The 27,964-nt window shown below is 38.1% G+C and overlaps 1 protein-coding gene across 3 annotated transcripts in view; it reads left to right on the top strand.

Annotated features, from left to right (window-relative positions):
* Nucleotides 1–24,298, top strand: part of TMEM68 (transmembrane protein 68) — a 37,283-nt gene extending 12,985 nt beyond the window's left edge. For 2 of the 3 annotated variants that reach the window (XM_054498436.2, XM_054498437.2), the window contains exons 4-8: nt 5,982–6,149; nt 10,741–10,934; nt 16,877–16,937; nt 19,442–19,581; nt 22,841–24,298. In XM_054498436.2, coding sequence (XP_054354411.1) covers nt 5,982–6,149; nt 10,741–10,934; nt 16,877–16,937; nt 19,442–19,581; nt 22,841–22,927 — 650 coding nt within the window. In that variant the 3' untranslated portion in view covers nt 22,928–24,298. Of the gene's footprint in view, nt 1–5,981; nt 6,150–10,740; nt 10,935–16,876; nt 16,938–19,441; nt 19,582–22,435; nt 22,646–22,840 lie in introns of all 3 variants that reach the window. The other variant, XR_010127203.1, reaches the window with a different exon arrangement.
* The last annotated feature ends 3,666 nt before the right edge of the window (nt 24,299–27,964 follow it).

The raw sequence follows: 27,964 nt of genomic DNA, 5'->3' as shown, positions 1-27,964 counted from the left end.
TTATATTTAAAACATCTAAAAGAGTAAGAGTCTAATTAAAGCTATAGAAAACTGCTTTAAAAATGCTTCAATTATTTAGCATTTACTTCTGTTCAAAATAAGTTTGACTCTACCAGTGTGGATTTAAAAAAATGAAATATTAAATAATATTACATTAAATATAATTTGCATACCAAAATTTACCCATTTTCTGTTGATTCATTCCTGAGGTTGGTGTGTCTTTCTGAATTAGATAGCAATAGATTTCTCTCCAGGATAGTTATTCTTTTCTTTATTACTCGAGAAATTTTGATGTTGTATACTTAATGATTGGTGGTTCTTCTTTGTTTGGCCATCATGAAAATTGCCCTCTGGTGGCCTATTTTTAAGTGGTTAGTGTTTCACTCTACCAACTTTTACTTCATTATTCCACCAATACCTAGTTTGTTGGTCTCTTTTGTTTTTAGACTACACAAAAATATTGAAGATTCAATAGGCAGGTAACAAACATTGGCTTTCTGTATTATGTTGTTGAGCATCACTGTGGTTTCATAGAAGGACATGGAAGGAAGCACAGACTTTAAAATGACACTTGAGGATATATATCACTGAACTATTAGGCTGCTATTAGCAAAAATCACCAGTGCCATGCTTATTAGACTAATGTGTTGTCATTTTAATACTACATACATACTTAGTGAACCTACAAATTCTTTTTGAGCACCTACCTATGCCAGACACTGTCAAATGCTTAATATAAATTAACTGCTTTAAATCTCATTAACATAATGGAGTCTATGTGGTGCCCCGATTATACTCATGAAGAAACTGAGGCACAGAGAGGTTGTTATTTGCCCGGGGTATACTAGGAATAGGGCCAGGTTACAACCCCAGATACCTGGGAGTATATATTTGAGAGAGCTCTTGGAGGTAAAATAAACAGAACTTGGGGACTGAGTGTAGAGTCTTGAGGGAGGAGGAGTTAAAGTACAGTAAGATTTCTACTGCTAGACAGGGAAACATGAACAGAAAGTGCTCTAAGTAATAGCAACCATGTGAGCAGAAGCACAAAGGTGGAAAAGTACTCTGGGAGCCACAGTTAGCTCATATGATACATGAAATAATGTAATGTCACTTTATAGGCAATTGGGGCCTCAAGGGGTTTGAAAATGTTGGACTAGAGTGGTAATGCACTGATACTTTCTCAGCAGGGAGTAGTATGATCACATCTGCTTTAAGAGTGACACGGTTAAATAGCCCTAGGTTTTAAGGTTTACTGGCACTGTAGTAAACTATTTTTTAAAATATTTGATTAATTGGATTTTTCTGCTTTCAACCAGGTGGTTTGGTATTATGTGAGTAGTTCAATTGTTTATTATTAAAAAAAATACTCTGTAAAACCAGAGAGAACCTTGGTAATATTCTGTATAGAATCCTTCAAAGGAGTTTCTTTATTGCTCAGAAAATATATTTGATGGGACAGTTGATCCTCAGACAAACTCAGTGACTGTTTTGTAGAGCTTAAAGTAAATTGAATTACTTGAGTTAGAATTATGTAATTGGAAAGAAATGATATAATATGGAAACATACAAAATCTTGGAATATCATTAAATTATTTTTCAAAACATTCTCAAGTCTATTTGAGTAGCTTATTTCATACTAGAATCACAGTTATCATACTTAATTTAATCTGTTTTGTGAAGACCTTATAAACTACTTTAGAAATGTATTTTCTGCTCTGAAATTTAGACTGAAGTCTTTATTTTTTGAATGTTTATTTCGTAGCTGATCAGACAGGAATACACTTACGGAAAGAAACAGACTAGTATTTTCAGATTTCCATATTCTGGACTTTACTTTTGTCTTCTATACAAGTGGCAGCCTTTCGTGAGACAGCTGTTCTATGTGGAGGAATATGGCCCTAAGAACTTACTTTCCTTTCCTATTACAACCACTCTAGATTTCCTTCTTTTTCATGCTTTTTCTTTGAGCCTGATTCTGCCCTTGATCTCTGGATGCTCACTTTTTTCTTTTTGCCAGGACCAGTGGAGGCTGTGGTCTGTAATGGCGTGTCTGACAGTGGTGACATGGGAAGGGAATGTGGATCTTACGGCTAGTGCCATGATCACCATTTTATTCACTCCTTAGAATATCCTGACTTCCCAACTTCTGTAATCAAATACATAGGATATTTTCCTCTGAGGCATAGGTGGATCTTACTTAAGTCTTTTCTATTCCCTGCTAACTGCCAATAGCACAGCGTTGCTGTAAGAAATAAATTTGTTGGCCTTGGTAGCCATATAGAGGACAGCAGGCAGGTAATATTAGCTAAGGGACGAGAACAAACAGCAAGCCTGGAACTGAGGCTGTGTTAGCAGGAAGCTTCCAGATGTCATCCCCTCTCCAGGTCCACCACCTTTCATCCTGTCATTTACCCCCACTACTGAAACCCTTTCTTCTGTTTACAGAGACATAAAATAGGGCTTGCAGTGTGGAAGGAAGGGGCAGGGATGGCATGAGCCTCTGATCTCGCTTCTACTACAGGACACAGATTTTCTTGTAGTCTAGTTCAAATCTGTGATTAAAGTTTTTCCCCTACATGTAATAAGATTGTACAAAATTATTTTTGTTTTTTTCATGAATAGAATGAGGAAATTTCTAAAGAATTGTTTAAATACATAAAAATGAAGTCTTATGTTTGTGAATGAACTTAAAGTTTACAGCATTATGATATCTGTGTATATATAACAGTGTAAATGGTATTTTATTTTACATTGAGTCACTAATAATTTTTCCTGTTTTAAAAATATGTATTTTTTATTTATATTTATATTTATTTATTTATTTTTGAGACAGAGTCTCACTCTTGTGTCCCAGGCTGGAGTGCAGTGGTGTGAGCTCAGTTCACTGCAACCTCCGCCTCCCAAGTTCAAGCGATTCTCCTGCCTCAGGCTCCCGAGTAGCTGGGACTATAGGCACATGCCACCACACCTGGCTAATTTTTGTATTTTTAGTAGAGACGGGGTTTCACCATGTTGGCCAGGCTGGTCTCGAACTCCTGACCTCAGGTGATCCTCCCGCCTCACCCTCCCAAAGTGCTGGTATTATAGGCACGAGCCACTGTGCCCGGACTGTATTTACTTAAATTTTTTTTTTTTTTTTTGTAGAGACAGGGATTTCACTCATTTGCCCAGGCTGATCTTGAACTCCTAGCCTCAAGCAATCCTCCTGCCTTGGCCTCCCAAAGAACTGGCATTATAGGCTTGAGCCATCACACCTGGCCTACTTTTTTTGCTTTTATTGATGAATTATTTTATGACTTATTTTTAAATTTACTGTAGGTCATGTTATCTCAGGGAAGTTGTAACTTCCTTGATGAATGCAAATAAGGATGTTCTCATACTTAACCTCAGTAAACCCATTAAAATTGGAGAATTAACATTGTTATGTTACTAACATCAAATCTTTAGAGCTCATTTAAGTTTACAGCCTTTCTATTTGACTCTGTTTTTTTATAGTTTCCATCTTTCTGCTGAAATTCCTAATCTGATTGTGCACCTTTTCCACTAGATCCTTTACGTTTATTTATTTATTTTTATTTTTAGAGTGAGGGTCTCGTACTGTCACCCAGCCTGGAGTGCAGTGGCACAATCATAGCTCACTACAGCTTTCAACTTCTAGGCTCAAGCAATCTTCCCGCCTCAGCCTCCCAAGTAACTGAGACTACAGGCACATGCCACCATGCCCAATTAATTTTTTTACATTTTTGCAGAGATGGGTCTTGCCATGTTGCCCAGGCTGATCTCTAACTCTTGGGCTCAAAAGTCCTACCACCTCAGTCTCCCAAAGTGTTGGCAATTACAGGTGTGAGCCACTGCATTCCCCTTTAACTTATTAATCATAGTTATTTTATAGTTTCCATCTGATGGTTTCAGCATTTGGGTGTGTTAATTGTTTTAGCTCTGGACAGTGGGTTTTTTTTCTTGCTATTTTATGTCATATTTTTTATTGAATTCTGGCCATTGTTTGTAAAAGAACAGTGACAACTGAGGTAAATAGTATTTATGACTGAGAATTGGCTCATAAATAGGATTTATGACTAAGAATCTGTCAGGCCATTGGTGGTTGGTTGGAGGTGGATTCAGTCTACTGAGTGGTTGAACTGGATTTGGCTTTTATTGCTGCGCTACAGCTACCTTCAGTTCAGCACAGACTTCAGACTCCTACTGTTATCTTGTGCATAGTGTAGGGCCTGAAGTAGAGGGATTTTTTGGTTGTTTCTGCTCCACCTTCAGTCCTGTATGCCTTTGCCACAGGAGGAGTCTCTTCACGCCCCCTCCTGCGACCCCAGGAAAAGGTCGCCTTTGCTTATAACTCCACATGGGGGTACTTGGGGACTCCTCACACCCCTTCTTCATGCCCCTGCCCTCATTCCCCCTGGGGCTGGGGTATAGCACTCCTCAGTTTTCAGGTTTAGCTAAAATCTTATGGGGCTCTGTATTCTGGGGCTTAGGGGTGAGGCTTTCTGTGTTCCTTTCCCTTTTCCCTGTGTTGGGGGTGTTGTGATGGGAGCAAGTTTGCTGCCACTGCCCCCGTGGTAGATCTCTGCTTTATGTCACTTAAGGACTCTGGGCCCCTTAGAGTTTCCTGCCACTCACCCCCGCTACCCAGTGGTAGATATTTTGCTTCTACCCCTTCTCTAGAATAGTGGACTTTTGCCTGACACTGGGCTGGTGAGGGTGGAGGAGTGTGTGGGGTGGGGGAGTGGAGTTCTGCCCCTCCCAGCATTACATGCCTTTTGCATATACCCTTTTCTTAGAGGGAGTGAAAGGGTTTCCTGTCCCTTTCCCAGCGCCTGACAGGTTTTGCTTCTATGAGATAAACTTCTAGGAAGTGAGTGGGGTTTTGTTCCCTGTACCATTAGCAGGGGCTCTCTTTACTCTCCAACTTCGCCCCTAATCTTTCTTGTGAGCACACACTGAGGTCTGTGGAGAAGAGTTGGAGAGTGACTATCTGGGGCTTCCAGAGATTCTACATTCAATACTAGCCTGCCCCGGGACTTTAAGTATTTTGTAATATGTCACTTCTTCTTACCCTCTTTTATGGCATCTGCCTCTTCCTCCCATTCTCAGTTTTTGTCTTTCCTTAGAGGAGTTTATGACCCTTTGAAGTTCAGTTCGCCTGGTTGCCTTGTGACCTCTGCTCTCTGACATGCTTAAGAAAAAAAGATTTGTACTGCAGGCTTTTTCTCATCAGTAGGGTGGGAGTGATGTTCCCTTGTGGCTACAGAGTTTCTCTTACTAGTAATACTTTCCTTTTTAATGTTTTCAACCCCCTCCTCTAACAGTGAAACCTGGCTCCCGTTATTCTTACTATGTTGACTCATTTGATTAGTCCCCCTGTGTGTAACCCATCTCCCATCATTGCTGCCTTCCCCTACAACTCATGGATGCCCTGTCCCTGCTTGTGCCAGGCCACCACTCTGTACAGTGCCCTGTCCAGCTGCTCAGGCTGTGATGCCCTACACCAGGCCACCTGTCTCAGGCTCTGGCCCCTCCTGCCAGGCTGCTGCTGGTTGTGGATGCCCCCATTTCACTCAGGCTCTGAATTCCAAGCTTCCGTGACCCTTGCCTCCTCTCTTTCCCCTCAGCAGCCCCCCAACCTGTGATAGGCTCTCTTCTGTGCAGTGCCCTCATGACTGCTCTGGTTCTGACTCCCCACTCCGCGCCACCTGTGTGAGTGCCCTCCTTAGGGTCTGGCGCCAACACTCCAGGCTACCTCTCCACACAGGTTGTCTGCTTCACTGTGGCACACCTAATGGCTGTAGGACTGATTTGTTCAAGAAAGAAAGAGAAGAGGAAACAGGGAAGAAGGGGGAAAGGGGAAGAGAACCAGGAAGACTAGTGTACTTTTATGAGAAAAGACTGAGCTACCAACCATCCTTTAGTGTAAACGAATTAATGAATATATTTTAAGTATTTGCATTTTGTCTTTCAAACAGGTTATGAAGTTCATGGAATGGAAAAAATACCAGAAGATGGACCAGCACTTATAATTTTTTATCATGGAGCTATTCCTATAGATTTTTACTATTTCATGGCTAAAATATTCATACACAAAGGCAGAACTTGCCGTGTAGTAGCTGATCACTTTGTCTTTAAAATTCCAGGTAAACTTTCACTGTAGATAGTAATGTAAAAATGTTTCATTAACAAAACCAAGTTATGTGGTCATCTCTATCCTGAGCTCTCTAGCGTCATTTGAAAAAGCTTTTTGCCTTTTAGGGTGTGTGTAACACTCTTGGAACTCTAATATGGGAATATCTAATTATCCTTTTTAGGCAATATATCTAAAAATAAAGACATTGTGGCCAAAAATGTTAGCTCATTTCTTTTTTATTTTATACATTTTAAAATTGTTTATTTTTAAGTGAAAATTGTATTTATGGCATACAACATAATGTTTTTAAAAAATAATTTTAAATTTTCCTTTTTTAAAAAATATATTTTTATATATTAAAGGGGTATAAGTGCAGCTTTCTTATATGCATATATTGTGTAGTGGTGAAGTCTGAATATTCTCAATTAGTAATTTTTTCTTTTATAAACAGGTATTTACTTGTTATTTTTCTAAGTTGTATCTTGAACTAACTTTTAAAAAGTAAATTGTGATTTTTGCCAATTTATATTTTGATTTAGCACATAGTTGATTTTTCACATAATGAATTTTTTCATGAAATACTGATTTTTGGAGTTTAATTTTGTTATAATTAGAGTTTGATAACTCTCAGTTTGATAGCAAATTAAAATTAGTAAAAAAAAAAAGTCATGATATATTTTGTCTTGGCTGGGCATGGTGGCTCATGCCTATAATCCCAGCACTTTGGGAGGACGAGGTGGGCAAATCACCTGAGGTCAGGAGTTCAAAACCAGCCTGGCCAACATGGTGAAACCCCATCTCTACTAAAAATACAAAAATTAGTCCAGTATGGTGACTAATAGGCCTTCTGTAGGCTTAGCTACTCGGGAGGCTGAGGCAAGAGAATCACTTGAACCCGGGAGGCAGAGGTTACAGTGAGCTGACATCATGCCACTACACTCCAGCCTGGGCAACAGAGTAATACTCTGTCTCAAAAAAAAAAAAAAAGATATATTTTGTCTTCATGTAATATTATACTACCCTAAAAAGTACATACATCATGTCTCTTATCATGTGTAACTTGCCTGATAAGATTTATAACAATAAGATTGAGTACTACATTATTTATATTTATTTATTTATTTAGATATGGGGTCTTGCCATGTTGCCCAGGCTGGTCTCAAATTCCTGGCCTCAAGTGATCCTCCCACTGTGGCCTTCGATAGTTTTGGGATTACAAGTGCGAGCCACTGCACCCAGCCATGAAGACTACATTTAAAAAAATCTGTTTATAAAGGCCGTGTGTGTGTGTGTGTGTGTGTGTGTGTATATATATATATATATTCGAGACAGAGTCTTGCTCTGTCAACCTGGGCTGGAGTGCAGTGGCATAATCTTGGCTCATTGCAACCTCCGATTCTCGTACCTCAGCCTCCCAAGTAGTTCAACCGATTCTTGTACCTCAGCCTCCCAAGTAGTTGGGATTGCAGATGCCCGCCACCACACCTGGCTAATTTTTGTATTTTTAGTAGATAAGGGTTTCATCATGTTGTCCAGGTTGGTCTCAAACTCCTGACCTCAGGTGATACACCCACCTCGCTTTCCCAAAATGCTAGGATTATAGGCATGAGCCACCATGCCTAGCTGGCCATATGTGTGTATGTGTGTGTGTGTGTGTGTGTGTGTGTGTATACATATTTATTTATTTTCAGAAGGAATCTCACTCTTATTGTCCAGGCTGGAGTGCAATGGTGCGATCGCGGCTCACTGCAACCTCCACCCCTCGGGTTCAAGTGATTCTCCTGCCTCAGCCTCCCTAGTAGCTGGGATTACTGGTGCCTGCCACCATACCTGGCTAATTTTTGTACTTTTAGTAGAGATGGAGTTTCACCACGTTGGCCAGGCTGGTCTCAAACTCCTGACCTCAGGCGATCCGCCCGCCTTGGCCTCCCAAAGTACTGAGATTACAGGTGTGAGCCACTGCATCTAGCCGACCTTATATTTTTTTTAAAAAAAGATTAATTAACCAAATGGTTTAGAGTTTTTCAAAAATAATTCTTGAGTAAACTCATTGAGATTAAATCTTATTTTCTTCTGTCACTGAATCACCAGAAACAAGCCAAGAGAGTTGTTAGTATGTTCTCTGGTATAAAAGCAAAAGCTGACACATCAACCAGACAAACACAACCAAACAGTGAATTAAGTAATGATCTACTTCAGTGCCTGTAAACAGTTAATGCTTTGGGTGTCCATGTGTCACTAAACAGCCATTTGTGTATAAACATATTGTTTATGGCTATGTTTCCTGTTAAAAACTAACATGATCACTATAGTAGATTTGGAAACTAAAAAACAGAACATCATTATAATCTTACCATCTCAACATAATGTTATCATTTTGATTTATTTTACTTCTTTTTTTACTTACAGTCACATAGGCAAACACTTTTGTGGGTATTTTTTTAAGATTTACTGTTAGCATTAATATTTTTACCATGTTTTATAAGAAAAACATTTAGTGTATGACTAGAACATTTGCTTAACTGTTTTTCTCTAATGGAGCATTAGGTTGCTTCTACTTTTTTTGTTTTTAGCAATAATAAAATGTGAATATTTTTAGCATTTGCCTTTTTCAAAAAATTTCCCTCTTTATGATCTTTTTAATATTTTGACACTAAGACCTTAAGTCTTTCTTTGCTTTCTGAAGGAATAAAATCATTATAATTCTCAGCACAAGAGAGATTTTTAGGGTGGGTGCCATGGCTCACACTAGTAATTCCAGCACTTTGTGAGGCTGAGACAGTAGGATTGCTGGAGCTCAGAAGGTTGAAACCAGCCTAGGCAACATAGCAAGACCTCGTTTCTGCTAAAAATAAAAATAAAAAAATCAGCCAGGCATGGTGGCACAGTGCCTGGAGTCCCAGCTACTTGGGAGGCTGAGGGAGAGGATTGCTTGAGCCCAGTAGAGCAAGGCTGTAGTGAGCTACTATTGTGCCCCTGCATTCCAGCCTGGGTGACAGAGCAAGGCCCTGTTTCCAAAACAAAAAAAAAAAGAGATTTTATATTTTATCTTATTATGTATGAATCCTTCCCTGTTCATTCATTCATTATGAGAATGCATCTGGTTGAATCAGTGAACATTTAATATAATGTGGGGTGACAATTATTTTCTTTTATTTTACTTTTTTTGAGACAGTCTCGTTCTGTTGCCCAGGTTGGAGTGCAGTGGCTTGATCTTGGCTCACTGCAACCTCTGCCTCACGGGTTAAAGCAATTCTCCCTGCCTCAGCCTCCCGAGTAGCTGGGATTACAAGCGTGCACCACCATGCCCGGCTAATTTTTGTATTTTTAGTAGATAGAGATGGGGTTTTGCCATGTTGGCCAGGCTAGTCTCAAGCTCCTGACCTCAGGTGGTCTGCCCGCTCATCCTCCCAAAGTGCTGGGATTGCAGGTGTGAACCACCACACCCGGTCTGACAATTATTTTAATCTTAATGCTATTTATAAACTTGCCTCAGATCTTTAATGAGAAATTTGGTTAGTCTGCATAGTGTTTTTTGTTTTTTTTTCTTTGAGACAGAGTCTTGCTCTGTTGCCCAGGCTGTAGTGCAGTGGCACGATTTTGGCTCACTGCAACCTCCACCTCCTGAGTTGAAGCCATTCTCCTGCCCCAACCTCCTGAGTAGCTGGATTACAGGCACGTGCCACCATGCCAGGCTGATTTTTGTATTTTTAGTAGAGACAGGGTTTCACCACATTGGCCAGGCTGGTCTTGAACTACTGACCGCAAGTGATCTGCCTGCCTCTGTCTCCCAAAGTGCTGGTATTACAGGCGTGAGCCACCATGCCTGACCAGTCTGCGTAGTTTTTAACATCAAATGCATCCCTGTATTTCCCATTCTCAGGGAATAATGTATACTAACATCAGTCCTCAGAAGTTCCAGTATGGGATTTGATTAAAATATTTAATTACTAACAGGATTATTTCTTTCATCCATAAACAGTTGTAATTTGAAAAGCTGTATAATATTAAGACTTGGAATTAGCTGCTCTTGAGTCAAGCACTCTCACTTTATTAAAATCTCTTAATGATGTTTGCTATTTTAAAAATTTAATTATAGAATTAGCATTATCTAACTTTTAATTTAAATAGATTTGATCATGGTCTTGCCAGTTTTGGAAGAGCTAAATGTAGTTTGATGCACATTCTCCTGAGTGATTCTCTTTTTTATAGGGTTAATGGAAGATTAGATTTCTGATTGCTGATGGGATATCATTTCTGAATCCCATCAGAATCCCATCTCTGGAATCTCTGCCCTGCCACTTCTTAGATGTGTGACTTTGAGCAAGCTATTATTCTGTAAGCCCAAGTTTTCTCATTTGTAAAGTGGGGAGAAGAATACCTGTTGGTCAAGATTGTTGTGAGTTTTACTTAAGAATTTGAGCCAGAGAAGCTTAATATCAAGCTTAAGTTAACCTTTAAAGTTTTTGTTGATTTTAAAAAGTAAAAAAGTTTACTGATTTAAGTATAAATAATACACTATGTAGTTCGTGAAGATTTTTCTCTTGAAGAATTAAACAAGAAATACTTATGTTGTAACTTCATACTCATGTTTCTTACAGGGTTTAGTTTATTACTGGATGTGTTTTGTGCTCTACATGGACCAAGAGAAAAATGTGTTGAAATTCTGAGGAGTGGCCACTTGTTAGCTATCTCACCAGGTGGAGTTCGAGAAGCCCTAATTAGTGATGAAACTTATAACATCGTATGGGGTCATCGCAAAGGCTTCGCGCAGGTTGCAATTGATGCAAAAGTGGTGAGTTGTCTAAAATTAATTATTGAAGTAAAGCTTAGTCAAATTTAAAATAAATGGTTAAGTAATGAGCCAAAGTGTGTAAGAACTTAGACACTTTCACTGCAATACCTTAAAAATTAGTATATAGGCCGAGTGTGGTAGCTCACGCCTGTAATCTCAGCACTTTGGGAGGCCGAGGCGGGTGGATCACAAGGTCAGGAGTTTGAGACCAGCCTGGCCAACGTGATGAAACCCCGTCTCTACTAAAAATACAAAAATTAGCTGGGCATGGTGGTGCATGCCTGTAATCCCAGCTACTTGGGAGGCTGAGGCAGGAGAATTGCTTGAACCCAGGAGGTGGTGGTTGCAGTGAGCTGAGATCACACCACTGCACTCCAGCCTGGGTGACAGAGTGAGACTCTGTCTCAAAAAAAAAAAAAAAAAAAAGACTGGAGAATTTGAATGTCATTTTGTTCTTTTACTTTGCCTTCGGAAAGCATTTCTCAGCCTTTTGGTCTCCATATCGTACTTTAGCCTATGAAACACTTATCTATTACCTATGGAAAGTTTCTCCTTCGTTTTCTGTTTATTTTAATTCTGATTGTCAGAAAAAGAAATTATCTTTGATAGAGTATTGTTCTTTTTCCAGGCCAGTTAGAGAATATTGTCAGTAACTTAGTTTTTTAGTTGTATAGAAAATGAATTATGGCACATTTTACTTATTTCCCAGTCTTAAGCACTGACATAGAAAACAAAAACCTAGACTATATGAATAATATAGAATACAAAAGGATATATGCAGTTATACAAAAATTAATCAATATAATGTATATGAAAACAATGATAAAAGCTAAAATCCTAATCAAAGATGGTTCAGCTTTCAAGTTTATATTTTGAAAGCATTGTTTCTTCAAAAGTTTAAGATAAAGATGACAAAAATAGATTTAAAATCACATAAATATGCCATGGGATTCCAATTCCTCATCCTTAAGTTTACATTTTCGGCAACATATTGCTTGGAAGAAGGCCTGAAAGAGATAAATGATATAGAGAAAAGAACTCTTTCTAATCCTCGAGTTTCCAGATAATTAATTTAAATAATCTAGATAATTTAATTGAGATTTTTATATAAAACTTCAGAAAGTTTAAGAAATACCTTTTTATAAGTTTAAAAACAAACAGAAATCTTATAAGTTTGATAAATATTTTGCCACCCCAACATCTGGTAGCACTTTTAAACACTTTATCTTGTACTCGTATTCAGTAAGGAGGTGATGCATATAATTATTCCAATGTTGCAGATGAGGAGACTCAGGCACAGAGAGATGGAGGGATGGAAGGGATCTGGTCATTGAGCAAGGCAGCAGCAGAGCAGAGCACACAGTTCAGAACTCGAGGCAACCGGTATTGTTGCCATTCCTGACTACATTGCACAGTGAGTCTGCTGACGTCCGAGACTGAAGGGGCTTCCCAGATACGTGAGGGAAGTCTTTCAGTAATATATATATATATATATATATAGTTGTAAGTGGCACAAGTATCCCCTCTGGAAAATCCCTTAATAGGCCTCACAAAATTATAAGCTGTGAACAAAATTTAAGGCTATTGTTACAGGATTAACCACATTTAAATTGTAACATAGTAATAGAAATTAAAGGGGAAAAAGCCTGATTGTCAAGGCAAGTTCACAAAATATTGGTAGAAAATATTAAGGTTTATTTGAAAGTGACAGACTTTTTGATATAATACAAATCACCCTGGTTTGTGAATTCTTGAGACTTATGACTTTGGTAAGAACTTTTAGATAATTTCATGTCTAAATAAGTTAAGGAGATAACTAGTCCATTTACTTTAATTGTAAAGTAAATAGCAGATATAAAAGAAAATATTTTGTTTCAATAAAATTATATGAATTATCTCACTTTATCCATAAAAAACTTTGAGATAGAGATAATTATTATTTATCCCCACTTGATGCATGAAGAAAGTGAGGCTTAAACGTGGTAAATAACTTGTACAATGGCTCCCACATTTTTAGTGACAGAGTTAAGACGTCAAGACCCCAGTAATAATTTTTAAAAATATACATTCTCAACTGGACATGGGGGCTCATGCCTGTAATCCCAGCACTTTCGGAGGCCAAGGCAGGAGGATCACTTGAGGCCAGGAGTTCGAGACCAGCCTGGGCAACACAGTGAAACCCCATCTCTGCTAAAACTACAAAAATTAGCTGGGCATGGTCTTAGCTACTCAGATGGCTGAGGTTGGAGGATGACTGGAGCCTGGGAGGCAGAGGTTGCAGTGAGCCGAGATCGTGCCATTGTGTTCCAGCTTGGGCGACAGTAAGGCTCTGCCTCAAAAAAAAAAAAAATTATACATATATAGTCTCTCTCTCTCTCTCTCTCTCTCTCTCTCTCTCTCTCTCTCTCCCTCCCTCCCTCTCCCTCTCCCCGCCTTCCTCCCTCCCCTCCCTCCCTCTCTCCCTTGCACACATGCATGCACATACATACATATAGACACACATTTATATATGTAAGCAATTGAATTCTAGGTTGCTGATGCAACTCCTTCGTGTACAAAGTATGCATGAAAGAAGGAATGAAGGCTGAGGTGGGCAGATCACTTGAGGTTAGGAGACCTAGACCAGCCTGGCCAACATGGTCAAACTCTGTCTTTAATAAAAACACACAAAAAAGTTAGTCGGGTGTGGTGGCGCATGCCTGTAATCTCAGCTACATGGGAGGCTGAGGCAGGAGAATCGCTTAAAAACCCAGGAGGCAGAGGTTACAGTGAGCCTAGATCATGCTACTGCACTCCAGCCTGGACAACAGAGCAAGACTCCATCTTAAATAAGAGGAATTAATAATTATATTACAAGATCAAATTGGCATAAAGTAATGCTTGTGGCTTTAAGGATGAAAGCTTGCGTGCCAGTGTAGAAACCATATTCCCAGACTATAGTGAGGAATACTGAGCCGGCTAGGGTAAGCTTTCTTTTATTTAGTGGGCTCTAGAAATGTCCAGCTTCTGGAGAGGTAGCTATTTAAGGAATGATATTTCAACAGGATAGTCTTTATAAATGCATACATCAATACAGAATTCTGGGATCATGCCAGTCAGTAGATGTAAATCCAGCCATACTGGTTGGAAGTGGCAAATAGTATATGCATGAGCTGAAATATTTCTGTTTCTTCTTGGACATTTTAGGTTTTCAACTATAAAGACATTTTATAACTATTTAAAACATTAGGATTTCAGCCATACTAATATTTTATTTTACAAAACTAGTTTTATTTTACAAAACTAGTAGTGATTTCCAGATAACAGTCTGAATTTTTTACTGAAGAATTCAGTGTCTGAGTATTGTGGAAGCTATCAAAATAATAATAATATAATAATAATAATAATAATAATAATTAAAGGCCAGGTATGGAGGCTCATGCCTGTAATCCCAGCACTTTGGGAGGCTGAGGCAGGAGGATCCCTTGAAGCCAGTTCAAGACTAGCCTGAGCAACAAAGCAAGACCCCATCTCTACAAAAACAAGCAAATAAACTATATTTACTTATATGTATAAATAATTCAGTATATTTTATCTTCTTTATCTTCTTGTGTTTTAGCTTTATGAGTTAACTCCATCAAATTTTAATTTCTTCATTTGACTGCTCTTTTTTACTTTTAATTTTTTTGAGACAGAGTCTTGCTCTGTCACCCAGGCTGGAGCACAATGGCGTGATCTCTGCTCACTGCGGCCTCCACCTCCCGGGTTCAGGTGATTCTCCTGCCTCAGCCTCCCGAGTAGGTGGGATTACAGATGCTGGCCACCACGCCTGGCTGATTTTTGTATTTTTAGTAGAGATGGGGTTTAGTAGAGATGTTGGCCAGGCTGGTCTCGAACTCCTGACCTCAAGTGATCCGCCTGCTTTGGCCTCCCAAAGTGCTGAGATTACAGGCATGAGCCACCATGCCCGGCCCTGACTGCTTTTCTTTACCTAACTTCTCCCCTTTTCCTAACTGATTTTGAGATTGCTGCTGTTTATTTCTGACTTTTGTATTCAGAAAATACAAATTAATTCATTCAGAAGCGTTGTCTCTTTGCTCTGTTTACTCACTCTTTGTTTAATTCCTCCATCTCACTTTCTATTAGCACCTAGTGGATTCCAGGCACAGTTCTAGGTGCTATACAACAGTGAACAAAACAATGTCCTTGCAGTATATTAGGCGTCTTCCTTCTGGCGAGAAGAGAGATATAACAAATGATTGGTTAGTTATATGTGAAGCAGTAGGTTTTATGAAGGCTTTGCCTGTAGCCTCTTTCCTTCAGTCCACTGTATTTTACTGTTTTCCAAAGCTTAGTAGGAATAACTTTTAAGCTTATTTAAATATCTCACCTATTAAGCAGGTAATTTTGTATTAGGCATTTACTCATGGTTGACTGTAAGTAATGTAATACTCCCCCAACCAAAATTTTATCTATTCTGAAATAGATAATAATATCTATTAATAGATAATTAATAGATAATTAATTCAGTATATTATGTATATTTTTAAGTGTTTCATTCAATTTTTTATCTACTTCAGTATTCACAGTGGCATAACCTCTTTACATATCAATACTTCATTATTTTATATGTATTTAAGATCTTCATTATTAAAAAATATACTGAATCATTGATATTTTTGGAAAATAAAAATCATGAACTTATTAGCAGAAATTCTCTAAAATCAAACAATTATGGAGAATTCTTTTGTTTTTGTTTTTTTTTTTTTGAGACAGTGTCTCGCTCTATTGCCCTTACTGGAGTGCAGTGGTATGATCTTGGTTCACTGCAACCTCTGCCTCCTGGTCTTAAGCAATCCTCCCACCTCAGCCTCCCAGGTAACTGAGACTACGGGCACGTACCACCACAGCTGGATAATTTTTACATCTTTTTGTAGAGACAGTGTTTTGCCATGTTGCCCAGGCTGATCTCGAACTCCTGGGCTCAAGTGATCCACCTGTCTTGGCCTCCCAAAGTGCTGGGATTACAGGCACAAGCCACCGCACCTGGCCAAATTCTTTAATATATGTGCTTTTCCTATTTGTCTGTGTGGTTGAGTCTTATAGTTACTTTTCATTGATGTTGAATATTTTAGATTTAATAGACTCACAAAAAATTTTACCAATTCCACAGCAGCATCTTGCCAAAACTTGTCATTTAAATATACATAAATTTCCCTTTGGAGCCAGGTGCAGTGGCTCACGCCTGTAATCCTAACACTTTGGGAAACTAAGGTAGGAGGATTGCTTGAACCTGGGAGATTGAGACTGCAGTGAGCCATGATCACGCCACTGCAGTCCAGCCTGAGCCACAGAGTGAGACTCTGTCCCCAACTCCCCCCGAAAACTTACCCTTAGAATCCCTGCTTGCAACTTTTCTCCAGGGAGCGTACTATTCAGTAGCCCACTAAAGACAATTCAGTTTACCACATTCATTTTATTTAGTGAAATTAATGATTACTGTAATCTCTATTTTGAGTTTCAAGGTTTTATGTGGAATGTTAGGAAAATTGGTCAATGAAATATTGTATATTACCACTGGAGGGTAGTGTTTCCAATTTCTATTTTTACAAATGATCAAGTTGAATTTAGTTGATAAACTAATCGTGTGCTTTTATTTTAAAAATATTTTATTTTCATAATATCAAACAGGCCCTCAAAAGTTTGCATAATCACTTTGTGATCCCCTCATGCCCCCATGCTAATGAATTTGTACCCCTTTTCTCTTTCTCCCATGCCAGTACTAACCAGACCCGACCCCGCTTAGCTTCTGGGATCAGACGAGATTGGGCATGTTTAGGGTGGCATGGCAATAGGTGCCTTTTCTCGTTCTTAAAAAAAAAAAGTTTGCATTAGTTACTCTAATGGAAACATTGAATGGATTAATTTATTTACTTTTTAATTCAAATTCTCCTTTTCTTTAGCCCATTATTCCTATGTTTACACAAAATATTCGAGAAGGATTTAGATCACTTGGAGGAACAAGTAAGTTCTGATTTGTATGGTTTTAAATTACAATGTAATTTTTAAAATATTTGGGCTGTTGAACCCTACAAGGAAACCTTTTGAATTATTATCTTTAGTGAATGGATATACTATTTAGACGTTTTTCTGTTTAAAGTCCAAATGATAACTAGTTCTAAGTAATGACAGTTCTTAGTGCTGTATTTTTGTTGAGAGTATCATATACAAACTGAAGTTCTTCAAATGGGCTTTTAAAAACTTCACAGTGAATTAGCTAGTTTATTGTTTTAAGCCATGGTGACAAGGTTTAGAATACATTTACAAACTATCCCAACAATCATTTCAACTCACCCCAGAAGTTACAGCTTTAAAAATGGATGACAATATGATATCGAACTAAGATTAACTACCTAAGGAAATAGCATTTGCTTTGGTTTATTTGTCACTTCTTCTTGTTTTTAAAAATATTTTATACCGGCCAGGAGCGGTGGCTCACGCCTGTAATCCCAGCACTTTGGAAGGCCGAGGTGGGTGGATCATGAGGTCAGGAGATCGAGACCATCCTGGCTAACATGGTGAAACCCCATCTCTACTAAAAATACAAACAAAATTAGCCAGGCTTGGTGGCGGGCACCTGTAGTCCCAGCTACTTGGGAGGCTGAGGCAGGAGAATGGCGTGAACCAGGGAGGAGGAGCTTGCAGTGAGCTGAGATCGTGCCACTGTACTCCAGCCTAGGTGACAGAGCGAGACTCCGTCTCAAAAAAAAAAAAAAAAATTTTGTACCATAATACATTTACACTGGAAAGTTCTTTTTACCTATCCTTTATTTATAGATTTAAAAAATCAGATTTTAATGTAATTATAGCAATGTTAATGATTAGGTGTGCTTTTTCTTTGCAATACCTGTTTCTTATTTTGAAGTATTCAGCTTGTTATTGCACCCTATGGTTTGTGTATTTAATTGATTATATTACATATTCCTAGCATTATTTGTTTTGTTTTGTTTTTTATCCTAGCACTATTATTGTTAGTGTTCCTATCTACTTACAAGTCCCCTTCTGAAGAGCTTTAAACTGTCCTTGTTTCTTTTATGTATAACATTGCTATTTTGTTGGTACTGCATTGTTTTTTAAGTCTTATTTTTTTCCCTTTTTATCAGATTTAAAGTGGAAAGGAAGATTGATGAGATCTTTAACTTTTGTTGTGGATTTGTTTCTTCTATTTATTTATTTATTTACTTTTTTTTTTTTTTGAGACAGAGTCTCTCTCTATTGCCCAGGCTGAAGTGTGGTGGCATGATCTCGGCTCACTCCACCTCTCAGCTTCAAGTGATTCTCCCACCTCAGCCTCCAGAGTAGCTGGGACTACAGGCATGTGCCAGCATGCCTGGCTAATTTTTGTATTTTTAGCAGAGACAAGGTTTTGCCATGTTGGCCAGGCTGGTCTTGAACCCCTGACCTCAGGGTGATCCACCCCCACCTTGGTCTTCCAGAGTGTTGGGATTACAGGAGTGAGCCACTGTGCCCAGCCTATTTCTTCTAATTTTTTCTTGGCTCATTTATTTATAATTTAGTGGCAAATCAGAAATTATTCCAGAAGTTTTGTTTATTCATTTTACTTGTGCTTTTTTTATTACTTTTTTTACTTTAAAGTTGGATATTCCAAAAATTAATATCTAGTGATTTTGTGTGTGTGTGTGTGTGTGTGTGACCCGTAGGATAGGGTATATTCTGTGTTTTGATGTGTAAGCAATACTTTCAACTTTTGGTACAATCCATTACTGTGTGTTCCATATGGCCTGCCTGTTTTGGATTCCTTTGATGATATTTTAGATGTTTTTTAAAATTTAGTCTATCAGTTTATTTTTACATTATTACCACTTTTATTTAATCCTGGTAAATTTCATATTTGGTCATTAGTATTAGTAGTTATTTGCTTTGATGTGTTTTTCCTAATTCATAATAATATTTTGTCTTTACCTAGTTTATTTTGCATTATAGTCTCATATTTACGTAAATTTATTCTTCCTTTTTTTGGTCTTTTATTTATCTAAGTTACTTATTTGTGAGACTCTAGACTTTTTCACCTCTAGTAGTTTGGTAGCAGTTTAGCCTTTGTTTTGCAACAATAGTAACTTGTTTGCCTTTTAAAATTACTGTATTTTTATTTTTATTTATTCATTGTTTACTTATTTTTGTTAAATTCCTGTACTTTAAAAGCTCATTTTAAAAAATAATTAATAAACTTTTTTGGGGGACATTTTTAGGTTTATAGAAAGTACAGAGGGTTCTTATAAATCTTCTCACCACCCCCTAGTTTGTCCTATTATTAATATCTTGCATTGGTGTGATATATTTGTTATAATTGATGAAAAGCTCTTCTTTTTATAAAAAATTGTATTAATTGCCAAGAAGTGATACTTTTTGCCACCTTCCTGTAAGTCCTACATAATTAATTTGAAAGTTTACAATTACATGGTCAGAATACTGAACAAGTTAAAATGATTGTGTTTACTCTAAAACAGGGTTATTTAGGTGGCTTTATGAAAAATTCCGCTATCCATTTGCTCCAATGTATGGAGGCTTTCCAGTGAAGTTACGGACCTATTTAGGCGACCCCATTCCATATGACCCACAGATAACAGCGGAAGAATTAGCTGAAAAGGTAAATTGCTTTTTCTTTTTCAGTTTTAGGACAGATTTTTATTTTCAATTATTATATTTTGAATGTCATTGATTTATTTTTCTATTCTACAAGCATGTCTAGGTCAGTGGTTCTCAACGAGAGGTGATTGTATCCCCTGGGGAACATTTGCTAATCCCTGGAGACTTATTGTCACTACAGGCAGGAGTTGGGGGCGTGAGGGGAGTGCTACGGACATTTAGTGGGTGGGGGCCAGTGATAGAATTTATGGTAACTTGTAGGATAGGAATATATTTCTATGCGTAGGTTTTTGGAAATATTGGACTGGAGTTTGGGAGAAAGTCAGAATTGATGATGGAGATTTCAGTCATTTGCACTGAGACAGTTACTTAAGCCATGAGCTTTACAAGGCAGGTGAGAAAGAAAGAAAAGTGCTGAGAACAGACTTCAGGAGATGTAGCACTGAAGGAGAAGGCCAAGGAAGAAGTGCCAGAGCTGACTGAAAGAGAACTGGCAGAGAGGTAAGAGAACAAGTAAATTTGTGTGACAGAAGTCAGCAGGTGAGGTTTTAGTGAAAAATGGGAATGGTCAGTAATATTAGTTTTTGCAAAGAGATGAAGGAGGATGAAGAGGAGAAAAGCCTGCCTGCCTCGTAATTATACTTTCAGAGAGTATAAAACTACAAAAAAAAAAAAAAAAACCCTACAAATGTCATGTTCTCCTTTTTTTTCTTTTTTACCCCATTCTTGTTAAATGCAATAAATGTTATGTTAACTGAATCACTTAGAAAATGGGATGAATGGGCCATGCTTGGTGGCTCACACTTGTAATCCGAGCACCTTGGGAGGCTGAGGTGGGAGGATATCACGAAGCCAGGAGGTCAAGGTTACAGTGAACTATGATTGTGCCACTGCACTCCAGCCTGGGCAACAGAATGAGACACTGTCTCTCAAAAAATAAAATGGGATGATTGTATTTTGATTATGACTTTTATATAGTCTTTGGTATATATATAGTCTGATTTATTTTTTAAAATATAAATTATGGTAAAAACATATTATGGTAAAACATGGTAAACATAATATGGTAAAACATAGTAAAACAAATTATGGTAAAAACACATACATGTACTATCTTAACCATTTTTAAGCATACAGTTCAGTACTATTAAGTACATTCACATTATTGAGCAACAGGTCTCTAGAATTTTTTCATCTTGCAAAATGGACTATACCTGTTGAACACCAACTTCCCATTTCCCCTTCCTCCAGCTCCTAGCAACCACCATTCTACTTTTCTAAGACTTTGACCACTTTAGATACCTCATTTGAGTGAAATCATACGGTGTTTGTCTTTTTGTCATTGACTTATTTCAGTTAACATAATGTCCTCAAGGTTCATCTATGTTGTATCATGTGATAGGATTTCCCTCTTTTCTTTCTTTCCTTTTTGAGACAGTCTTACTCTGTAACCCTGGCTGCAGTGCAGTGGTGCAGTCTCGACTCAGTGCAACCTCCGTCTCCCAGATTCAAGTGATTCTCGTACTTCAGCCTCCCAAATAGCTGGAATTACAGGCATGCACCACCAGTTTGTACTTTTTTACTTGGTACAAGTCTATACTTTTTTACTTTATATACTCAAAGTCTATGCTTTTTTACTTGGTATTTAACTCCCTTCATGATTTAATTGAAATTAATTTTAAAGCCTTACCTTACCCAGCCTTTGAATACCTGAAACTCCAGCAAAAATGGCTAACTCGCCATTCCTTACACAGTGGTTTTCCTGGACTCTTTTCTTCTCATGCTCCTTCCTTAACCATTATTGGAATATTATGGGTCCTTGGAGACCCGCACCAAACAGTACCCTGTTCATGTGTCCTCCCCTACTCACTGCCTATCCAGTGGGCTCTCAGGTCTGAACTTCTGAACACTTTCTTCTCACACTTCAGATGATACGCATCACCAATGATCTCACATTTTAGTTACTTTGTACTTGATTCTTGCTTTTAAGTTACAAGCTCCTTGAGATTAGAGATTTGTTTCACTAATATTATAATTTCCAAAGCATCTAATATTTTTTGAATGAATGAATAAAATTCTAGAGATACACTTAATACACATCACGGAACACAACCTCTGTGGCAGTCAATGTATTAAGTACCTGAAGATGTCCCTTCAGTTTCATTTAATCCTTATAACTGTATGAAGTAGTTCTCATTTTACAGGTATGAAAACTGTGGTTTAGAGGAGTGTTTTTTGTTTTGTTTTGAGACGGAATTTCACTCTTGTTGCCCAGGCTAGAGTGCAATGGCACGATCTTGGCTCACTGCAACCTCCGCCTCCTGTGTTCAAGCGATTCTCCTGCCTCAGCCTCCCAAGTAGCTGGGATTACAGGCATGTGCCACCACACCTGCTAATTTTGTATTTTTAGTAGAGACGGGGTTTCACCATGTTAGTCAGGCTGCTCTCGAACTCCTGATCTCAGGTGATCCACTCACCTCAGCCTCCCAAAGTGCTGGGATTACAGGTGTGAGCCACCATGCCCAGCCAAAGGGGCATATTTTTATAATACATCTTTGGCCTAGTGTTTATTTTCTTTAAAGGTTAAAGTCTAGAAAAGGAAGTATATATGTATGTAAATACATAGTTCATGATGACTCATGCCTGTAATCCCAGCACTTTGGGAGGCCAAGGCAGGAGGATCCCTTGAGTCCAGGAGTTCGAGACCAGCCTGAGCAACACAGTGAGACCCTGATATAATTGTTCAGTATGTATGGTGATAAAAGAAAATATACATTAGAGTTTACTAATAGCTGGAAAGGCCTAAGTCTTCCATTTGCCTACTTGAATTTTTTCTACTTTTTTTCCTCTTTAAGTCCCCTTTAGCGTTTATCATGTGCAAGGTGTTGCTGTGCTTAATGCTGGAGAAATACTAAGATGTATCTTAAGGAGCTTACAGTCTGATATAGAAAATAGACACATGGACAACAACTATAATTGAAGGCTTAATAAAATAAGTATAAGAAATATGCTGCAGCCAGGCACAGTGGCCCATGCCTGTAATCCCAGCACACTGGAATGCCAAGGTGGGAGAATTGCTTGAGCCCAGGAGTTTGAGAACAGTCTGGGAAACATAGTGAAACCCCATCTCTATAAAAAAGAAAAATATATAAGCTTCAGGTATACTGAGAAGGAAATAATTAATTCTGAGGGGTGATGGGAGATAAATCAGTCTATATTAAGATCTACTAACAATAGCTTTTCTTTTGTTTTCTTAATAGACGAAGAATGCTGTTCAAGCTTTGATTGATAAGCACCAAAGAATACCAGGAAACATTATGAGTGCTTTGTTAGAACGTTTTCATTGATAACAAAGGGTCAACTAGAAGATGATTTAATACATTTATATTAAATGTTTGTATCTAAGGTACTGTCTTCTGAATTTTGTAGGTCCTATAATTAGTATTTTTTAAAAAATCGTGTTAATAAGCATCTTTCACAGAATTCGTTTGTTTAAAATGGTCAATTTTGTTTTTGCAATTGTGTCAAATACTAACGAATTACACACCTAGTAATTCAGAAAAAGATGTTTTATTTGTAAATTCCTAACAATGTATGCTAAACATATAGATTCTTAAGTTTATTAATAACAGCAGTTTAGGTTAAACAAACATTCCTGGGTAATGCGTTAAATTTCTGTATCTGTCGCCCTGAGCTGATTTTGAAAGATGGTGTAAGCTAGGGGTTAGTATAGTTGTTTAAGTTAGAAAAAATATGCCGTTGTCTGCCCGTCATTCCCTTCACGACCTTGGGCAAGTCACGTAATGTTTTTGTGCCTCAAAAATTCACTTTTTAAAAACATGATCGTATGGTGAATGATATTATTTTGTTATTTATATTTGCTGTGATTGATAACTGTTGAACCAAAATAATAAAATAATTAATTTAAACAATGTCAAAATCCTTTAGCAGTTATGTATATATTTTCTCCATTGTGTGTTTAAATTATGTCATGTCCAGTTGCCAAGCACAATGAAAAAGATATATTATTTTTTAAACTGAATAAAAAATTAGGAAAAATAAAATTTCTACTTATTATTTTTAGTATGATATTTTTAACGAGTCTATAGGCAAACAATATAGGGTGTGCTGTGCATTGTCAGCCCTATACTATGGTCTTAATAATGCCAGCTTAAAAATCACTGTAGTGCTCTGCATTTCGTGTGTTAGAAGCTGATTCTAGGCTGAGGAAAGCAAGAGTTCTCTACTTTTGCTCAGTATTGAGGCTTACCCAGTTTGACTCTGCAGCCAATGAAGTGGTTTATTGCTTCAATAAAAATATACTTGAATGATGAATTTATTTATATTTTGTTTTGTTTTTATTTAGAGATGGGGTTTTGCCATGTTGGCCAGGCTGGTCTCGAACTCCTGACCTCAGGTGATCCACCCGCCTCAGCCTCCCAACTTGCTGGGATTACAGGCGTGAGCCACCATGCCCAGCCTGAATGATGAATTTATGTGAACACAAAGCCCTCTGAAAAATTAATGATTTTCAATTTGTTGTCTTCTTGAAAACTGAATTTAAGTATTATTTAAACAGAAAAGTGTCAGAAATCAAATGCAGTATCTCCCTCTCCCTTTTTTAAATGTTAAATTAGTAGGGTTTTTGTATAGCTTTTTGTATTGTGTGTATTTATGATATGTGAAATGTACATAAAATTAAACAATGTGAAAATAAACCTGAGTTGCAGTTAATTTTCTTGTGAAATTACATGTGACATTTTAAAAATCTTTTTTTTTTTTTTCTGAGATGGAGTCTCGCTGTGTCTGTTGCCCAGGCTGGAGTGCAGTGGCGCCATCTTGGCTCACTGCAACCTCTGCCTCCCAGGTTCAAGCAATTCTCCTGCCTCAGCCTCCTGAGTAGCTGGGATTACACGAGTGTACCACCACACCTGGCTAATTTTTGTATTTTTAGTAGAGACAGGGTTTTACCATGTTGGCCAGGCTGGTCTTGAACTTCTGACCTCAAGTGATCCGCCCACCTCAGCCTCCCAAAGTGCTGGGATTACAGGTGTGAGCCACTGCACGCACCCTAAATAATCATTTTAAATTGATTTTTTTGTTGTACTCTTTACACATTTCTCACCTATAATCGTATTCTTTGATCTAGCCACAATGAAGAAACTTCACTTTCCAGTGTAATAAATATATTTTAATTTTGTGGTCAATGAGAAGAGTCAATTGATGATTACTTGCAGTTTCCTCCCCCCAGCAGTGAGCAGTGTTTGGTTCAAAATTGATGAAATATTTCAGAATGAATGAATAAATGATCATAAAATGAATAAGAAATTTGTTTTGGGTCAACTATTGAGTTTTAAAGACTGAAGTTAGCCAGGAGTGGTGTCATGAACCTGTAGTCCCAGCTACTTGGAAGGCTGAGGCGGGAGGATTACTTGAGCCCAGGAGTTCGAGGCTGCAGTGAGTCGCAATTGTGCCACTGCACAGCCTGAGTGATAGAGCAAGCCCCTGGTTCTGTTAATAAAGACTAAAGAAAGAACAGCATTTATTGCTAATGTGGCAAAAGCTATTATTTTTATAATATTTAAGTTTTACTGCTTTAATTAAAACCTTTTTTTAAAACCCTGATATTCAGACTAACATCAGTGCTTCAGATCTTTATCTTTGCTATTTGAGTTTAATTCCCATTTATAAGAGTCAGAGAATATGACTAAATATAGAAATATGGCTGGGCATGATGGCACACACCTATAATCCCAGCACTTTGGGAGGATTGCTTGAGGCCAGGAGTTTGAGACCACCTGGACAACATAACAAGACCCCTTATCAAATAAAATTTTTTTGTTTTTAAATGAAGCTGGGTTCAGTGGCTCACACCTGTCATCCTAACACTTCGGGAGGCTGAGGCAGCTGGGTCACTTGAGCCCAGGAATTCAAGACCAGCCTGGGTGAAATCCTGTCTTCTACAAGAAAACGCACAAAAATCAGCTGGGTGTGATAGTGCACACCTGCAGTCACAGCTACCTGGGAGGCTGAGGTGGAAGGTTGAGCCTGGAGAGGTCAGGGCTGCAGTGAGCCATGATTGTGCCACTGCACTCCAGCCTCAGCAACAGAATGACACCCTGTCTCAAAAAAAAAAAAAAAAAAAAAAGAAATATGAGTAATGGGAAGAAGGTGTATCAGTTTTTTTTTTTTCATAATTTTTCTTTCCCTTCTTATCACTTCTATTCATGTGTCTTGACCCTTTTTTGAGGAGTGTTCACAGTCAAAACCTGATGCAAGCATGAAGAGCCTGTCTCCAGAAGCGTAACCATGGTGCACTTATGGGAAGTTTTTCTTACTCATTTTTAAAAACTTTCGTTCTGAAACAATTTGAAGCTTACAGAAAAGTTACAATTATAGTGCAGAGTACTCCCATACACTCTTCACCCAGATTCACCAAGGTAACATGTCACATTTGTTTTATTCTTTTCACACTCCTGTTGCCCTCGCTATCTCCACATATGTATCTATACTTTTTCTCCTAGATCATCTGACAGTAAATTGCAAATACCATGCCCCTTACTGTTACCTGGACTGTGAGATCATCCATTTACAGAACCACAAGACAATGATAAAAAAATCAGGAAAATCTTGATGGATATAATACTATTATCTATAGACTATTTAAATTTCACCAGTTGTCTCAGTAATATAATTTATATCAATCTTTCTTCCTGATTAATCCAAGGAAAGATCACACATTGCATTTAGTTTTCCTATTTCTTTAGTCACCTTTAATCTGGAATGATTCCTCAGCCCTTCTTTGTCTTCAATGATAGTGACCTTTTTGGAGAGGGGGGACCATTTATTTTGCAGATAAGCCCTCATTTTGTTTTTGCCTCACATTTCATTATGAGTTGATTCAAACTATGCATTATTTTAGAAATACAACATGAATGATGCTGCGGCTCTCTCCAGGGCGTCACATCAGGAGGCACATATGTTGGTTTGTGTCATTAGTGGCAATAACTTTGATCACTTGGCTGAGATGGCATTCACCAGTTTCCTTCCCTGTAGTTATTATTTTTTTCCCTTTGTAATAAGGAAACTTATTTTGAGATTCTTTGAGACTGTGTACAGTCATGCATTGCTTAATGATGGGAATATATTCTAGAAATGCATCGTTAGGCGATTTTGTCATTGTGTGAACATCATAAAGTATACTTACACAAAGCTAAATGTATAGCCTACTACACAAATAGGCTGTATGGTATAGCCTGTTGCTCCTAGCCTACAAACTTGTACAGCATGTGACTACTGAATACTGTAGGCAATTGCAACACAATAGTATTTTGTGTATCTAAACACAGCTAAACTTAGAAAAGATACAGTAAAAATAAGGTATTATAATCTTATGGGACCACTGTTGACTGAAACGTTACTATGTAGCACATAACTGCATGTAGCTGTTCCTCATCAAACCTTAACTCGTTAACTTGTTTGAGCATCTTTTGAATTGATTCTTGCGTGAATAAATTATTACTAGGGGTTCAAGAGTGTGACTTTCTCATATCCTATATTTACTAGTTAGCATTCTTTTTTTTTTCTTTTTTTCTTTTTTCTTGAGACAGGGTCTCACTCTGCTGTGGGCAGTGGTGTGATCTCGGCTCACTGCAGCTTCCTGGGTTCAATCAATTCTCATGTCTCAGCCTTCCAAGTAGCTGGGATTACAGGTGTGTGCCACCACGCCTGGCTACTTTTTGTATGTTTAGTAAAGATGGGGTTTTACCATGTTGGCCAGGCTGGTAGTAGTTGGCATTCTATAAGAAAGAGCATTCCAATTTCAGTATCGTGCCTCCCCCCCACCCCTGGCCTTTTAAAAATAATTTCAACTTTTAAATTCAGAGGGTACATGTGCAGGTTTGTTACATGGGTATATTGTGTGACTGCATGACTCTGAGGTTTAGGGTATGAATGATCTCATCCTAGTACCTAGGACCCAATAGATAGTATATCAGCCCTTAGCCTTTTTCCCTCTCCCCTGTAGTAGTTCCCAGTGTCTGTTGTTGTTTCTGCTTTTATGTCCATACCCTTATTTTTTCTTTCTTTTTTTTTTTTTTTGAGGCAGGATCTCACTTGCCCGGGCTGGAGTACAGTGGTGTGACCACGGCTCATTGCAGCCTTGACCTCCCCAGGCTCAGGTGATCTTCCCACCTCAGCCTCCCAAGTAGCTGGGACTACAGGCATGTGCTGACCCACCAGGCTAATTTTTGTATTTTTTATAGAGATGGGGTTTCATCATATTGCCCAGGCTGGTCTCTAGCCCTTGAGCTCAAGTGATATGCGCCCCCTTAGCCTCCCAAAGTGCTGGGATTACAACTGTGAGCCACCGTGCCTGGCCACCT

Source organism: Pongo pygmaeus, chromosome 7 (genome assembly GCF_028885625.2).
Source record: "Pongo pygmaeus isolate AG05252 chromosome 7, NHGRI_mPonPyg2-v2.0_pri, whole genome shotgun sequence".
In the NCBI taxonomy this organism is placed as follows: Eukaryota; Metazoa; Chordata; class Mammalia; order Primates; family Hominidae; genus Pongo; species Pongo pygmaeus.
This window is presented reverse-complemented; position numbering and strand designations above follow the sequence as displayed.